Consider the following 17,286-nt stretch of genomic DNA (forward strand, 5'->3'; position numbering starts at 1 on the left):
TGAAGGACATCACCGAGTGGCTCTCTGGAGAAGAATGCTTCATCATCAAGTAATAAATGCTTTTTCTTTCTCTCAGGAGTTCCAAAATAGATGTCTGTGCATATTTGTGTATATCTGTGATTGTTGTTAATGAGTGTTTGTGTGTGTATGAGAGAGAGGGGGAGAGAGAGAGGGACACTGTCCGTGGAACTTGTGTCCGTGGAAACAGTAGTAGTGATCCACTCTGCCTGTCGTGGTGACGTGATCCGAGCAGCTCGACTTAATAAACAAAGTCAACTCTTTTCATTGTGGTGCTTTCCTTGGCCCCTCTTCTGACAGAAAATCATCTAACAGTGATCCTTAGAGAGATGAAGGAATGTCGTCTCTCTGTTTGGCAGAAAGGTACATGACAACAGGAAGGTACATGCAGTGTGAAACTCCACAGTGTGTGGAGACCATGCAGATGCAGTGCTAATGTATGTTTTCTTCCTCAGTGTAGAACAGGAGGATGGGGGGAGAGGATTCCTCCGTCGAATGAGGAAGCTCTTCACCTGCTGCTCTGTCTCCTCAGAAGAGGAGGACTAGAGATGATCCCCATCATATATATATATGTATATATATATATATATATAGAGAGAGAGAGAGATAGAGAGAGAGAGAGTCTCTGCTATACTAGAGTCATTTGAAGGAAGGCATTCTAACACTCTTAAACACACGTTAAGAAGCTCTTAACGAATCTGGGAAACCCGGCCATTATCATTTCAATCTGAACGTTTTGTGAATTTCTACAGTTTTTCTTGTCATTTTTAACTACTGCCAACTGAAAAGAGGAAATGTTTTCATGCATACAGTATATTTGTGTTCTACTGATGAAAAGGATTCAGTTATACTTCAGGCTCTCCCAGAGTATTTCTGCTACACTGAAAAAAAAACGTCAGCAATGGACACCAAAATTAAGATTTAAAAGTAAATTCAGCTAGAATCCCTGCAACTGTGTACTGCCCACTGGGTACAAAAACAGCCTCAACTAAACCAACTGTAAGCAGAGTCTCTGTAATTACGCAATATTTCATGATGACACAAACTCAAATGACCAGTTCAGACAAGGGTGTTCATTGTTGCCATTTCAGCTTTATTGAATAGCACGTAGCACAATGCAGCAGATGGATAAGACTAGAAGCCCTTTTAGACTCCATGTGGTTCAATACATCATCTACTAAACAGACCACACAAACCCAATTACTCTAGAACCCTGCAGAGCATTCCATGAGACAAGCACTCTAGAACCCTGCAGAGCATTCCATGAGACAAGCACTCTAGAACCCTGCAGAGCATTCCATGAGAGAGCCAGAGGCAGAAGACCCAGAGAAACAGCATGATGGAGGCATGAGACAGATCACAGAGGTAACAGAGCATACGATGAGGTCTACTGCAGGTTTTAGGCACAGCATTTCTCGTATGTGAACACCAGGGTGCATGTGTTGAAAGAAACGTGATAGACAGTGACACTAAGACCCGTTTCCATGATAGGTTTGTTGTTGTTGTGGAAGCCAGCTAGTGGTCACAGCCAAACAGCTCCAGGGAAACCCTGTGCTGTTCCGGAAGGGCCCGGCCCATGAGCATGACCTTGACGCTCTCAAAGTGATAGTAGTGGTTGCCCACGATGATCTTGACGCCGTCAGGACCGCACATGCCGGCGTTGACCTTCTTGAAGAGGGTGAGAGGGAGGCCCTCTTTCACAGGAACATGGACTCGAAGCCTCAGGTCTATGTCATAGATGGTTTGACCTGTTAGGAGCAAGAGGATGGTCATCAGGAAGCAGCAAGAAGGCTTAGAAGACCCGGTGGTGATTCAGGTCATGTTTACATATCATCGTTATATAAATAACTCTCATTGCTCCGGATAGCAGTTCTATGTACCTACAATGTCGCTATAATAGATATTGCGGCGTGGTGACATGACAATTAATGTAACGTTAATGTAAAGTGCTCCACACTCTCTTTTGCGATTGCTCTTCTGCTATTGCAGCTGGTTGTACCAGAGCTGGTCTTGGTATCTGCCATTCGGTCTGTTCCAGTTACCTTTGACGATGTGGGCGATGTGATCCTGGCAGATGAAGGCAGCGTCCACGGGACCCTCCAGTCCCAGCTCCTCCAGAAGGGATTTGGGGTACCCCTCCAGAAGGGTGTGGGGCTCCCCGACTTTGTACAGGTACACCATCTTATCCTACACACACACACAGGACACACACACAGGACACACACACACAGGACTCTGTTCAGCGATGCGTGCGTACATGTGTTTGTCTGCCTGTGCGTATGTAAGAGTGCTTGCAGGAGTGTGTGTGTGTGTGTGTGTGTGTGCCTGTGTACCCGTGTGAAAGCATGACACGTGCATGACACGTGTGTATCAGAAACTCACCTTGATCATGTAGAGTTTGTCCATGTATGAGAAGACAGCGTCCACCTCGCTGTGCAGCTCCTTGAAGGCCTTCTCGATGCTTTCAGAGTGCAGCTTGTCATTTCCTACATCCTGACGCAGATAATGGTGGCCTGAGAGGGTCAAACAGCATAGAAGTTACATGTTTGCTTTATAGACCATGTAGGCTAGTACGCTGCAAGAATCACTGCAGAAACCAACATTTTGAAATGTTCCTCCTGTTTAGGTAAGGAAAAGTTACAATTTAGATAAGGAAATGTAACAATTCTGCAGGTGAAGATTGACCATCCACACACGGACACCCACCCCTGAAGGCGTAGACATTTCCTGCGTCGTCTGATGTGATGGCGTCCAGGTGAGCTCTACTGCAGCGCTCTCTGTCAGCGTGGTCGGCACCGTCAGCTGAAAACACACAGACGGAACCGTTTAAGCTACATCACCTGACTGAGGTTTGGCTCGTCTGATTGGTTAAGAGTCTTTTAGATGTTTCTGACTTCCTCAATCGTCTCTGGTTGTTGGATTAGTCTTCGTGTCTTACTTTCCGAATCTCTCCTGTCGCTGAAACTCTTTTACACACACAAACACACACACAAGCACACACACACAGCCTTCTTTTAGCCACTCACCAAACTTGGAGCACCTCATGAAGTAGTCGCGAGCCTCCTTGGGGTACCTCCCGTGCACCTCGCCGGTCTTGGGGTCGAACTTGGAGAACTGGTGTCCGTGGAAACAGTAGTAGTGATCCATGAAGCGAAAGGCAGAGGTGCAGTTGGGCATGCCCTTGAACTGCTTCTCATCCACCGCCTGGGTCCTCACGTTGAAGTGGTAGATGTCATCATCTGGGTAGATATATATAAATATGTATATTATATATATTTATATACACACAGGAAACATAACTTTACAACTCTACGACCTGCTCATGAAACCAGCTAAATATTTGTATAAAAAAATCCCTAAAACTAACAAAGTTAAACAGTAAATAAAAGGTTCTGTTATACAGTTGGATGTAGGCTATAGAGTTACTGAGATTTTACGGGACACATTTTACAACCGTCGTTTTTTTCCCCCTCCATTTGTCCGAGACCTACCCTTGAAGAAGATGACGGAGTCCTCGTCACACTCGGGCTTGGGGCACACCACCGCAGCATCCAGGTGGTCGGGGATGCCAGGGAACACCGCTGAGATGTCCTTGGGATATCCCTCCTCCAGTTTGTGTTGGTAGTAGCTGAACACCTTGTTGTCCTGTACGGCAGCAGAAGGTGAGAGGCATGAGAAGCTGATGTTGCCCCGATAAGGTTTTTGTAAAATGCATTTCGAAAGGACGGGCTGAGTCGTACCCCACTTCAAATTCAACCATGGAAATATATCAAACCTTTCATGAAATGGGATGTCAGATCAAATCACATTTTATTTGCAACGACAGACCTTTTTTTAGAAGCAATGTCGCAGCGGGCTTCACAGATGCCCACCATCGACCAGACAAACCCCTCAAGAAAACCACTGATAGGAGCAGTTCACTTACAAGCGATGTACTCAGATGTTAGCAGCAGGATGTAAGCAGCAAGAGGGCCTCACCAAGAAGAAGAACATATGGTTGTGCTGGGTCTTGTTGTCCTCGTAGTGCATGCGGAACGCCGCATCCACGTGGCCCAGGTGGTGAAAGTCATCCAGTTCGGCAAACGATGCGTTCGCCAGCTCAGCTTTGCCACGGAAACCCTTGAACAGATGGCCAGCTGGCACAGGATAGAGACATGGGCTTAGAGCATCTCCCTAGTATAGCTCAACTAGACCAAGCAAGTTTCTACTATCAAAAATATTATTTTGGCCCTGAACACAGACGAGTAAATCGCGAAACCGGTGACAAGACGGAATCGGAAAAAGCCCTTGTAAATGAATGAGATTTCAGGTCCAGCGTGTAGCCTAAAGAAGTAGGGGACTCCCTCCTCATTCACTGCCGCAGCGTCCATCTCTATGCCTTCACAGCGGTCGAGGACAGCCGCATGTTCAGCATGATCGTGTTTCTTAGGTTCACCTGATAAAAACATTTAGAGGACTTAAATAAGGACTTAAAGCAAAACATAATTAAGAACACAACTAGAACTATTTTAGCCACAAACCAGCCATGTACCAAGGGTAGACCTACTCACCTCCATGACCGGGTTCATGATGTCTGAAAGAGAAACATCATGAACATGAAAAACAGTCTGATCTGTTATCACAAGAATGGAGTTATCTGTGGTACATGCAGTATGGAGCTACAGTAGTCTCAGTAGAATCAAAATCTCCCTACACATTGAACTGCAGTAGCCACATGCTCAGGTGTTGTATGTACACATGACCAGTTGCGCACCCCAAATTAAATTAGATCTATCTAAGGTTGGAGCCCATCGACTTTCGATGAACACTGTTAAAGGAGACGGCAGTGACTGCATCAGGGGGATGTGTCTACTTACGGAACGGCGAGGCAGAGAGCCCAGGTCAGGCCCAGACACAGAGTCTGGAGGAGCAGCATGGTGGACGGGTCTCTGGGTCTAGGAGGCCTGGAGAGCTGAGCTGGATACAGGGTGTGCTGACTGGGTCTGGATCAAACCTTTTATACACACACCGAGGTGGGACGTCACATCTGCATCAGGTGTGGGGGAGGGGGGGGTGGGTGGGTGGGAAGGGGGGTGGGGGTGGGGCAGAGCCAACAGACACCCACAAAACAATAAACAGTGGAGTGGTGGTCAAGGTGAAACTTGTTTAGAAGAATTTAACTCCTTTCACCGAGAGAATAAAATCAATATCTTTGGAAATTGCTGACCAAAGCACGTATCGAGTTGGCAGGAAATGTGAAAACCATATTAAAAGGTATTTCCTTTATTATACTAATCTTAAAAACGCGTTTCTGCTTCATGTAGACATGTTGATGCTCATGTTGATGCAACATGTTGAAGCATCACACGAAACTAAGAAAGATGAAATTATAGAACAGGTCGGCCATATTTTCCTTGTTATGTACATATGTTAAAGAGAGGATAAGAGGATTGGATACAATGCTGTCTAATTTTGCATTGGGGGAAAATCATTGTGTTGTAAATGTATTGGAGAGGCTTCTAGAAGATCGACAGGGAGTGAGTGAGGTCAGGTCTGCAACCAGGACCTATAGCAAGGTAATTAACACGGTGCTGAGGCAAAAATAAACTCTATACTAAACTCTGCCCATTGTACTTTAATACCCCTTTATATCAATGTTACATAACTAATATTAGGTAAATATTAACAGAATATATTGGCTATGAGTGGTTTACATTTGTCGTCACAGATTAATGTCAGTGTTTTAAATGTCCACATGCCTAGACCGAGATTCGAGTCTTGCGTAACTGACTCCCACGTAAATGAGTCAATGACCAGGAGGTTTTTCTGCGGCTCTGGACCCAAGTTCAAGCTCAGGTAACATCACTTACACCTGCCAGACATTTATCAAAGAGCGTTCAGCCAAACGAGTGGTCATAATCCATGCACTGGTGTCTGCCTGAATATGAGCCATTCGTAGAATATGTTTGTTTTATGTTGTTATGCAAAAAAAACATCTCAACACAGTTGAGATTGTACACACCACATAAAGGCTGTAAGTTTGTACTGTAGCCTATTTTAGAGTTCAATTACACAGGTTAGATGAATCTGGTTTATCACATTGCGTGAACTGCTGAAACACTGACAAATGCTGTCACAAATGCTGAACTTCTGCTGGATACGGGACCATTTACTACATTTAGGTAGCCAAGTAATTACTGCCTAACCTGCAACTTGGCTGCAAACTATGGACATCACCAGATCTTCACGATGACCACGCCCCCTGAGATATGATTGGCTGAGTCAGTGTCCCACTAGAAATTCGATAAAATCAACACAATAAGACTTTTTTTATGAGTTGTCATGCGCTTCGAGCCTGTGGACGATTGTGGTGTAACTGCTCTTGCTAGTGATTGTTTCTGATCCTTAACCATGCAGTTCTGATCTGAAAGTCCTCTCCTTTCACTGTGTGTGGAAAAAAATATTTGATTTCTATTCATAAAACAGTCATAAAACAAAGGTTTCAAGAGGTTTAAAGAATAACAATCAAAAGTCTTCATGTGTGTGAACATTTCATATGTGTTTGTGTGAGGCCGGCCCCACATACTCTGCACTAGTTTTATGTCACTGGTCTTTTGACGAGACCTTCACAGAGGACTCCATTCAAGTGGCGACGATGCAAGGCATTTCCACTGTATAGGCTTAAAGGCAGGGTAGGCAATGTTGTTGAGAAGCACTTTTTGTCATATTTGCCGAAAGTAACTTCACGTCTTGATAGCAACCAATATATCAAAAGGTTTGACGGTAATATGAAATCATTCCGACATCTGTGGGCGTCACAATACTGTAATAAACACGACCAATCATTAAAGGGTATCCTGACTATTGATTGGATGGGCTACCTGTCTGTCTACCTACATACCTGCGCGCACTCTGCCCCTCCACTCAATGCTTGTCACTAGTTTTGTGGCTTTGAAGGGAGGAGGTGGGAAATTTTGGTTTGAATCGTGTCAAACAGAAGCTGAAATAGCTAGCTTTGCGCACCTTGCCTACCCTGCCTTTAAATCACTAACCTTTTATACTAAACCCTAGCAATCTGTCCAAGTCTGAAAATGGTTAGAGGCATGAAAGTATTAAAGGTTTTACTGTGACATAAGGAACTGAAAAACTTTAATGTATGTGACTGTGTGACAGTGATATTCGTGAGAGTAAACATTCAAAAACAAATGCGTGTAAACGTTGTTGCATATTAAACACATGATGTAAAATGGATAATATGAGGTAGCATCTGTTGTAGTTTGACAATGACAAATTGAAAAATTGACAAATGATGCGAAACCATACCAATTAAACAGGGACTGTTTCACTACTTTACATGACTCATTACTATTGCTCAGGGTCTAGGTTCATTCTACGTCCAACGTTGTTGACTGTGTAATGCTGAGGACCTGCAAAGCGGTTAAGGACATCTCTATTGTTGTCATTGATGTATAGATAAATAACTTTGTTTAATTACAAACTGAAGCCTCATTATTTTCTTGTATGACTCTGTATTTCCCTGTTGAAAAACGAAATAAACAAAAAATAAAATAACTGCAAGATTATTCTTATTCACCACAGCGCCGATCAACGTTTGCAAATCATTAGCGCCCTCTAGTGGTCACAGCCGAACATGTCCAGGGACATCTTGTGTGGCTCAGGTCGGATCCGGCTGTAAGCTAACAGCATAGGGGTGGCGTACTGAAAGTACTCGGCGTCAACGAACACTTTGATGCCATCGGGGCCACACATGGCAGCATCTAGCTTGGCGAAGGGCAGTTTGGCCTCCTTAACCACGGCCCTGGGGACGGCTGTCAGCTCGATGTCAAACATCTGCTGGCCTGCGGGTGGACAGACAGGAGAGATCATTAGGTGACGGTGACAGTTTTGCCCTTCAATCTCCCCCGCGGTCTTCTCTAACTGGTGTTTTTTTTTTTACTCTGCCCATGACAAGAAAATGGGGATTCCAGAAGGTGTCACATTCTGCAGCAGTTTAACTTAATATAAGTCTTTGAGTTTAAGTTTAACACACATAATAGTGCTCTTCAGACAAGTGACCCGCCATTTTTTTCTTGACATATAAACAGACGTAAAGTAGACCTACCTTTAACCACATGCAGAACAGAGTACTCTCCACAGACGAAGGCAGCATCCAGCGGTCCCTCGATGCCCAACACCTCCTTCAGGGGTTTAGGGTAACCCTCCACCAGCTCATACTTCTCTCCAGACGAGTAGAGGAACACCTGGTCACCCTGTCATCAGAGCGCGGCACACAGATTACAATATGACGATACGATAGGTAACAACATCTGGCCCAAATATTTAAAGTCAAGAAGAAAAGTTTGAAGAAAGTCGAAGATGGCATGTCGTTAGCTTAGAACAGTAGCATGCAGTCAGCTATATTAGCAAGCTGCTTTCAAAAAGCAGGTAAAAAATAGATTCTGATTGGCTAGCACTTTTACAGTGCACACATTTACGATGTACTGAATGATAATATGCCCCTCATGTCAGGGATTCATTTAGTAAAGATTTAGCAGTGAACGCAATATTGAGGGCATTTTGCCACTATTGAACTCTGCTCACTTTGATGAGGTACAGCTGGCTGGCGTAGGAAAACACTGCTTCTAGGTCGCTCTTTACTTCCTTGAAGTACTCAGCTATAGGGAATGCGTGCCAGCCATCACCAGTCCTCTCATCCTCCCGCAAGAAGTAGTCACCTAGACCAGGAGCAAGTAGGGAGGACAGTTTAGCAGTTAATGGAAGTAGTTAATGGTAGGTGACCATACACACATACACAAATACATACACACACACACACAGGTTCGTTTTGTGACAGGTAATTCATGGAAGTGTGAGACTACACACACACACACACACACACACACAGGGGTTGTACTCAGGCCCGGGACGAGAATCTTAGATGCCCCGCCCCGCGCCCAGATATCTCCTTTTCCCCTTGCTCTTCCTCTCCTCTGCTCCAGTTCTGGGCCCACCCTACCCTGGGCCCACCCTACACTGGGCCCACCCTACCCTGGGCCCACCCTACCCTGGGCCCACCCTACCCTGGGCCCACCCTACCCTAGGCCCACCCTACCCTGGGCCCACCCTACCCTGGGCCCACCCTACCCTGGGCCCACCCTACCCTAGGCCCGGCACAACAGACCTGTTTGTCCCCCCCTATCGGCGGGCCTGGTTGCACTGACCTCTGAAAGCGAGCGCTCTCTCCAGGCCGTCGGAGGCGGTGGCGTCCAGGTGGACGTGACTGCAGCGCTCCCTCTCTGTGTGGTTACTAAGGCGACCTGCAGCAGGACAGGACACTGTTACACACCAGCACAGCAACCAACGGGAAGCTAGGATTTTGTATATATATTTCTCTCTCATATAGTGTATATAAAATCACCAAAGTTGGGGCACTTCATGAAGAAGTCACGGGCATCCTTGGGGTAGGTCCCCGTCACAGACCCGGTGACAGGGTGGAACTTGGTGAACTGGTGTCCATGGAAACAGTAGTAGTGGTCTAACCAGCGCAGGGCGGAGGTGCAGTTTGGGAAATGAGTCCACTGGCTGGTCTTGACCTTCTTGGTGTACGTGTCGTAGTGGAACACCTCAGAACCTGGGGAAAGCACACGGGGCTGACTGAAATTGTACCAAAACGTTTCCATTGAAAGTTAATTTATTCTTTCATATCTACTGAGTGAGAGCATTGACAGAGGAGATTGCAGATTCTTACCCCCCGGACGTTGCTTTGGATGAAAGCGTGTGCTAAACGAACACGGTCTTATATTCACCTTTGAAGAAGATGACAGAGTCCCGGACACACTCTCCTTTGGGGCACTCCACGGCCGCGTCCAGGTCGCTGGGGATCCCTGGGAACACCTGGGAGATGTCCTTGGGAAAGCCCTCCTCTAGGGTGTGGTCGTGGTAGCTGAACACCTTGTCATCCTGGGGTGGGGGGGGGGCACAGAGAGGGGGGGGGGCACAGAGAGGGGGGGGGGGGCACAGAGAGGGGGGGGGGGCACAGAGAGAGGGGGGGGGGCACAGAGAGAGGGGGGGGGCACAGAGAGGGGGGGGTGGTGGGGGGGGGCACAGAGAGGGGGGGGGGCACAGAGAGGGGGGGGTGGTGGGGGGGGGCACAGAGAGGGGGGGGGCACAGAGAGAGGGGGGTGGTGGGGGGGGGGCACAGAGAGGGGGGGGGGCACAGAGAGAGGGGGGTGGTGGTGGGGGGCACAGAGAGGAGGGGGGTGTGAAGGCAGTTTAATCATTACACTAACTGTACAGCAGCAACCCGTCACCATTCACTGGAAATGTGCATAATCGTTTTTTTCCCTCATGTGATCATCTGATCTTGTAAGGTTGGATGGTTTCACTGATAACCGAAGGTCACAAGATGAGAACAGGTTAGAGCGCTGATGGGTAAAGCCGTCAGGTATCTTAAGAAAGGAATGCGGAATAAACAGGAAGTGAGGTCATCGTACCAGGAAGAAGAAGACGTGCTTGTGGTCGGCATCGTCGGCGTGATGCAGGCAGAGGGCGGCGTCGATGTCGCCCAGCAGGGGGTGCTGCTCCAGTTCCTTGTAGGAGGTGCTGAGGAGCTCCGTGGGGCCGTGGAAGCCCGTCCACATGTGCTTACCTGCCGGTCACAAGGTCCAGAGGAGGAAGCATTACAACCAGCCACAAACTGACCGGGGATCAGATGGCTGAGCAGTTAGGGAATTGGGCTTTTAATCAGAAGGTTGCCGATTTGATTCCCGGCCGTGCCAAATGACGTTGTGTTCCTTGGGCAAGGCACTTCACCCTACTTGCCTCGGGGGAATGTCCCTGTACTTACTGTAAGTCGCTCTGGATAAGAGTGTCTGCTAAATGACTAAATGTAAATGTAAACACATGGTTTTGTGATGTGGTGTCACATCGGTGAGTCCCAAAGTCCCAAATACATACACGTTGGTATGTGTTTTACTTCAATGTTTCTTTTTGATAATACATTCATGTTTGTTGATTTTCAGAAATAAAGCGAGGCTTGTGACTGATTCAGAATGAACAACACTAAGCTGCAGGCGCTTGCGTTACCCTTATAGAAGAAGGTGATTCCTTTGGCGTCTGGGGCGATTGCGTCAAACTCGATGCCTTCACATCGGTCCACCTGGTCACTGAGGGCCAGCGGGAGCACCTCACGAACTGGCCAGAACAAAACCTCAAAAACATAACACCATACACCCTCCTGTGGTCTTCAAACATATGTTATGTCATCTTCAAACATACTGAACAAAGTAGTTGCTTCCTCCTTTATTGTAGAATGATCAGTGATCTGTGTCCTTGTGGCCATGAGTGGGACAATACCGCCCTCTTGTGGTCATGTAAGGACAACGCAGATATTCTGCACAAATCTTGATCAGACACCTTGCCCCCAAATACAGTCCATATACATATTCATGTAACCATATACAATCCAGTTAACCATATTCATGTAACTATATACAATCCCGTTAATCACATTCATGTAACCATGCAAAATTATAATTTTCTCATGATGATTAGCTTTACCGTGTTTCCACGGTATCATGGGTAAATGGTTTCACCAGGTCTTACCTTGTCTGGAAAGGTCATGGTTGCTAAGGGAAACAAAATATGATGAATATCGTTACAAAACATAACCTACACAAGGTTCTGCAATGATCTGTCCAAGTCATGAGATTATTTTGATAGAAAAACTGTTATGTTCCCTGCTTCGTGTATTGACATGAAGTGCCACCCAGTTATCTGTTCATGTTAATGTACTGTAAGTCATGAAGAGTTGATCAGATAAGATGCATACAACTGTACCCAGAACGATTCTGCACTTTAAACATGTTGCCATGTTTGTCGAGAGAACATGAGCAATCAATATCCTGGTCTGAATCACCAGGACACACAGTGCAGTGTTGACAGTCCATAGTCTTGAAGAGTCAATAGTCTTGACTTCAATGACAAACAAATGATGATTGGCTCTACATATACGTACATGTATGTACACACACACAGAGTCTGTAAAGGGACCCCATGAGAATGTTCCATTTGTGATAATGAATGTATTAATACAGAATATGCCTTTATCCAAAGCAACTTAAGTAGAGATTCTTGACCTTGCGACCTTTCGATCTGCACAAACTCTCTACCACTGAGCAAGAGAAAAATAACGAGGAAAGATAGCGAGAGCGTGAGAAGAGAACACTGTTAAAGAAGACGGCAGTGACTGCATCAGGAGGATGTGTCTACTTACGGAGCGGCGAGGCAGAGAGCCCAGGTCAGGCCCAGACACAGAGTCTGGAGGAGCAGCATGGTGGACGGGTCTCTGGGTCTAGGAGGCCTGGAGAGCAGAGCTGGATACAGGGTGTTCTGACTGGGAGATGAACCTTTATACCCGAGTTAAGGCTCAGGGTTGTGGTCGGGGGTCTGGGTGGAGCCTTGGGTCACTGACGAGAGGGGCTCCTCGTGTCAGAGGTTATCTGAACGGGACTTGAGTGTTTTTTGTTTGAAAAGGTCGGTGGGTGGACTCGGGGGGGAAGGTAAGGATAGTTGCGTCATGACCGCGTTTAAATAACTTTGCTGATGAACGAAAAAAACTAAAGGGTGAAAAAGAACAGTTGAAAGACTTGATCGGATTAGTTTCCGGAGCTTTAGGTCTTGTCCCAGAGACTGTAGTGATTGCCTCACACTTGGCTCCAGTTTGAAAGTCAAACCCTGACTCTTCCAGGTCTGACTCCAATAGAGGAGAGTGCTGCCATGGTTACCAGCTCTGCAACACAGTGTGCATCTTTCAAGGTGACCGTGACATACAGAGTCAAGTATGGATGTAAGCTGTGTGGGAGATTACACAGAAGATTCTGCCCCGCTGTCGCAACATGGAAGTGTAGTGAAGAGACACACTGGGTCTGGCTGCAGATTGTTTTTCTTCTATTTTGGTAGACTCATGCATTTGCATTTGAAGTGCTTAATGTATCGTCAAGTCATTCAAACTATTACTGTATAGTACAGTTTTCTCATGGGGATAACAATAAGATTATACAGAACATAACGATGCACTGTTCAAATCTAAATAGGAGTATCCTAGCGAGACACAACTAAGGGCCGAGTTTGTCTCTTTTTCTATATGTTTTCATATGCAGCACACAATCAATATGTAGAGGCCATGACCTGTGAGGCAACAGAAAACATTCACAACTGACCTGATATGCAGTTTAAGATCCTTATCTCCTTCATATTTGCATGACCAAGCCCACAGGTTCAAAACTCTCTCTTTTTCTTCTGTGATATAATGCAAACATTATTTAACATACAGTATCACACTTTTCACAGTATATGCTTCATCCATCTCATGACTGTTCCTTTGTCCTCGAAAATGAAGGAGTTGTGAAGGCAAGGTTAAGATATACTGAAGGGAGTTCTGATTTTTTTGTAAAAAAGTTAAATATAACAAACAGAATTTGAATGCCATCAAAATGTTTTATGGAGGACGAAAGCTCACCTTGAGCTCTCCTAGAACACCATTGAATTTAATTGTCAGAAATCCTTAAAATCATCCTTCTAAAATACCAAAGCTCACTCCAGAGCATGTTCACATCAACAGGCTGGAACTGCTCAAATGGACACTATGCAAATGAGCAAAGACCTGATGTGAACACTGCTCCCACATCAATTTCTCTGGCAGAGCTGTTGTTGATGAATCATAGATGTATAAATAAATAAATAAATGTTAAGGCACAACACTAGAACACAATATATATAACTGGTTGGAAGTGCAAATCGTCTAGGTACCGTATACATTATATATTGAGGTTTGGGTCATTGTTGGTTTAAGTGTAGCCTATTTGGAACTCACAATACCCCCAACAATTTGTGTGTTTGCCTTTGTTGGTGTAGGAAGACTGAGGGTAATCTTTCCATTCCACGGATCTCTCTATTCATGGCTGACATCCTGTCCCTCTCACACGGAAAGAAAAAAATGGAGGATTTCCTTGTGTGACATAATCTGGATATTTTTACATGGTTTTTGGCAGTTAAAGAGCCTGGAGGAGAGCAGACCCGTGGATGTCATGAACCCGCACGCACGGGGGCACCCAAACACACCTGAAAATATACGAGCTAAACAAACACGCATTTTGTTACTTCACGAATATGGTCATTTAAATTGACCACGCCAAATAGGGAAATAGGCTACTTGTGTTGAGTTGTCCTTAGCAGATTTATTTTCAACAGGGGGAACTGTTGTACGTATCTATGACACTATAATATACGACTATAAGGATGTCGAAGAGGGCGAAGGAATATGTTATAGCATGCACGAAGCCTACTTTTTGAAACAGCCTATAGCCTAATTCAAGACAAATGTAGCGCGTCATTTAACCGAACGCTCGTGGAATGTTTCGGAAAAACCGAGGAAGGTGTACGGAACTGCTTCTCGATGTGCACACACACACAGCTGGAGCCGGCGACACACACCCTCGATAACCCGCGCCTCATCAGCCTGGTGTCCATCCCTAACCCGGCCTACACACAGAACGACGAGCAGGCTGCTGCTCCATCAATACACACGGCCCACAAACACAGAACACAGTACGCCAGGGGGTGAAACACATACACTAATACACACAACGTTAATCATTCTCATAGCCATACTCTTTTCCTATTTTTGTCATATTTCATTTGTTTAAAAAGATATTTCGTATATTTTGGATACCTGTGTAGTTTCCAACTTTAAACACTTTAAAACACATTCATTTAGCTTCACCTATAGCCTAAAACACCCAAACTTCTTGTTACTTCCAGAATGCTTCATATTTAAAGTAAAATTACCCCATAAATGTGGATGGTCACAGTAAAAAGAAAGTATAACTGCAAGTAGGCCTACCTACTAATCTGAATGCTTACAGGTAGCTATTGCTTACCACGTCCTAAGACTTTTTAATTAGTTCACATCTTGTGAAGCATGTGAGAGTAATTGTCTTTTCACTGGCCACAGAATGATCATGTAGTCTACTGGAGGTTATGGGCTGGTTCTCGTAGTAGGACCCTTCCTCCTCTTGGACTCAGGGCAAATATGATTGGAACAGTGAATCAGCCTTCAATTTCAGTTGGTCTTTTTTGTTTTAGTGAATTGCTTTCCCCACAGAATGTATCTGCAGAATGGGTTAATTTCTATATACATTCCAGACTTCACCCCATAATTGTCAGTCACAATTTGTCACAAATGTACAAATGACAATAAAACACATTGAACCTACATGTGATCCACAGGTGAACTGTGTGCAGGAACTGCAAGGGCGCATATTTGGTTTGAATGGGGGGGGGGGGGGGGGGTTGAAGTAACATCAAATTAATAAACCTTAAAACATAGTTGTTGTTTGAATACAGTACCAGTCAAAAAATGTGTCCAAACTTTTGACTGGTACTGTATATACTGTGGCATCAGGAGAGGACGTGTGGTGGAGGGGCGTGGCTACCCGGGCCCAAGATGGCTGCCGAGGGGACTACACCTCCCAGAAGGCACCACGCCACCAGGTGCACTCTGCAAAGAGAGGTCAACGCCAGAAGAACTTTGAGTTGAAGATATCTGGTAGGATCCAATCCGAGGAGCAAGTTTTTGTGTTCAACATAACTTTTGTTTTGCAAAGTTATTTTGTTGGTAAATAAACAGGATTCCTTCTTTTGAACCCACTTTTGCCTGCTCTGTCCGGTTTTTAAGCACTGCCCTACACCCCGCACAGTGGCCTAGCCTCTCATGATACCACAATATATATACACACAGTATATATAAAATATATCCACCCACAAAGTACAACCATGAGGAGCTGTATAATTGTGGTGTGCTTGCCTTCGGCGCAACCAAGCAAAATAGGGCCGTAATATGCTTTGAAAGTACTATAGAACAATGGTTTGGTTTCACAAAAAATATTATTTCTTTGTGACAGATTTATTTTTCTCAAAATAAATTGACTTCAATAAGTGCAGTGGGATAATTGTTACTTAGTTGGTGAATTTCCATTTGTAAGTGAGATTTCTGAAACTGGAGTTCTTCCTGTATGTCTGTCTGTCTGTCTGTATGCGTGCGTCCCAATACAATTTAAGATGCTCTGTTTATGTTTTATGTTGGGGGGCTATTATGACCCACAACCTTCAGCTCAGCAGAACATACAATCAGCTGAACTACCTGCAAACTACAGACATTACAGAGTAACAGTTGAGCAAAAGTTCAAGATGCAATGTTATAATGAGATAGTATGCCTCTACTGTATGCACACTGCAAGCAACAGTATATTAATCAGAGCTATGATTTACGTCTGTGGTTTGACCTCACCAGACCTCACCAGATCATAGGCCTGCTTGGGATCTGGTCATGTGAATGTTAAAAGTCTATGTACAGAGAAAACAACAAATCAAACAACAAATCAAACTAAATCCATTTCAATATAAACACCTATTTATTATATGTATTACATACTCCTGATCAATCCAGTTGACTTACAATTTACATATTTAACATACAGTGCAAAAACAGACAAAGACCTTGTACAAAAGTGCAAAAGACTGATAGGAAAATACAAGTTAGCCAAATAAAAGCAAATGTATTTATTTAGCCATTTTTACAAGTAATTAGAATCAGCATCTGGTTTGTTGATAAATTTGGAATTTGCTTTGGTAGGTTGTTGCATAACAATAAACATAGTAAAGTAAACATGTAAATAAATATAAAAACAAGTACTGTAAATAAAGGCATGAAAATACAAATTTAACATTTACAATAAGACGAAATCTAATAAAGTAAAAATAAATAGTTACTTAAATAAAAGGGCTGTACAGTTGTACAGTCTATGAGGTTTAAAGATAACCCAGTAGATGAGTAGTGCAATTTCACAGTGGACTTTACATACCCCATATAACATTAACTATTTTTAAATAAAAATGTAAAAATCCAGAAACGTGTAACAGTTTTCCCTGATTTCCCTAACATTAGTTATTTGTAGTTTACATTCAGTCATTTTTAGCAGACGCTCTTATCCAAAGCAACTTAAAGTAAGTTGCTTTAAGGCAAGTAGGGTGAAGTGCCTTGTCCAAGGACACAACGTCATTTGGCACGGCCAGGAATCAATCCGGTAACCTCAGACATCTGACTCTGAAGGGGCCAGGAACGTGTGGCTATTGATCTACTGCTGGAAGCAGGGGAAACTGCACCGATCCTGAAAGAGTGGCCTGAATAGTGTCCTGGGATGTCTCCTGATTCGGTTGTGAGGAGTCTGC

At 44.6% G+C, this 17,286-nt stretch overlaps 2 protein-coding genes across 2 annotated transcripts; both read right to left on the bottom strand.

The window, feature by feature from the left end:
• Nucleotides 1-1,090: 1,090 nt before the first annotated feature.
• LOC134017165 (hemopexin-like) lies at nucleotides 1,091-12,401 on the bottom strand. The gene is made up of 11 exons (XM_062456522.1): nucleotides 12,352-12,401; nucleotides 4,875-4,942; nucleotides 4,569-4,591; nucleotides 4,340-4,453; nucleotides 3,997-4,154; nucleotides 3,510-3,663; nucleotides 3,045-3,257; nucleotides 2,725-2,820; nucleotides 2,401-2,531; nucleotides 2,061-2,205; nucleotides 1,091-1,766 (listed from the first exon to the last, which is right to left on the bottom strand). The coding sequence occupies exons 2-11, from the start codon at nucleotides 4,931-4,933 to the stop codon at nucleotides 1,534-1,536; spliced, it is 1,326 nt and encodes a 441-aa protein (XP_062312506.1). The 5' UTR covers nucleotides 4,934-4,942; nucleotides 12,352-12,401; the 3' UTR covers nucleotides 1,091-1,533.
• LOC134016958 (hemopexin-like) lies at nucleotides 7,130-11,619 on the bottom strand. Its single transcript, XM_062456204.1, has 9 exons — nucleotides 11,602-11,619; nucleotides 11,083-11,233; nucleotides 10,491-10,645; nucleotides 9,804-9,957; nucleotides 9,416-9,628; nucleotides 9,219-9,314; nucleotides 8,599-8,732; nucleotides 8,120-8,267; nucleotides 7,130-7,856 (listed from the first exon to the last, which is right to left on the bottom strand). The coding sequence occupies exons 1-9, from the start codon at nucleotides 11,617-11,619 to the stop codon at nucleotides 7,630-7,632; spliced, it is 1,296 nt and encodes a 431-aa protein (XP_062312188.1). The 3' UTR covers nucleotides 7,130-7,629.
• Nucleotides 12,402-17,286: the final 4,885 nt, after the last annotated feature.

This window comes from Osmerus eperlanus, chromosome 3 (genome assembly GCF_963692335.1).
Source record: "Osmerus eperlanus chromosome 3, fOsmEpe2.1, whole genome shotgun sequence".
Classification (NCBI taxonomy): Eukaryota; Metazoa; Chordata; class Actinopteri; order Osmeriformes; family Osmeridae; genus Osmerus; species Osmerus eperlanus.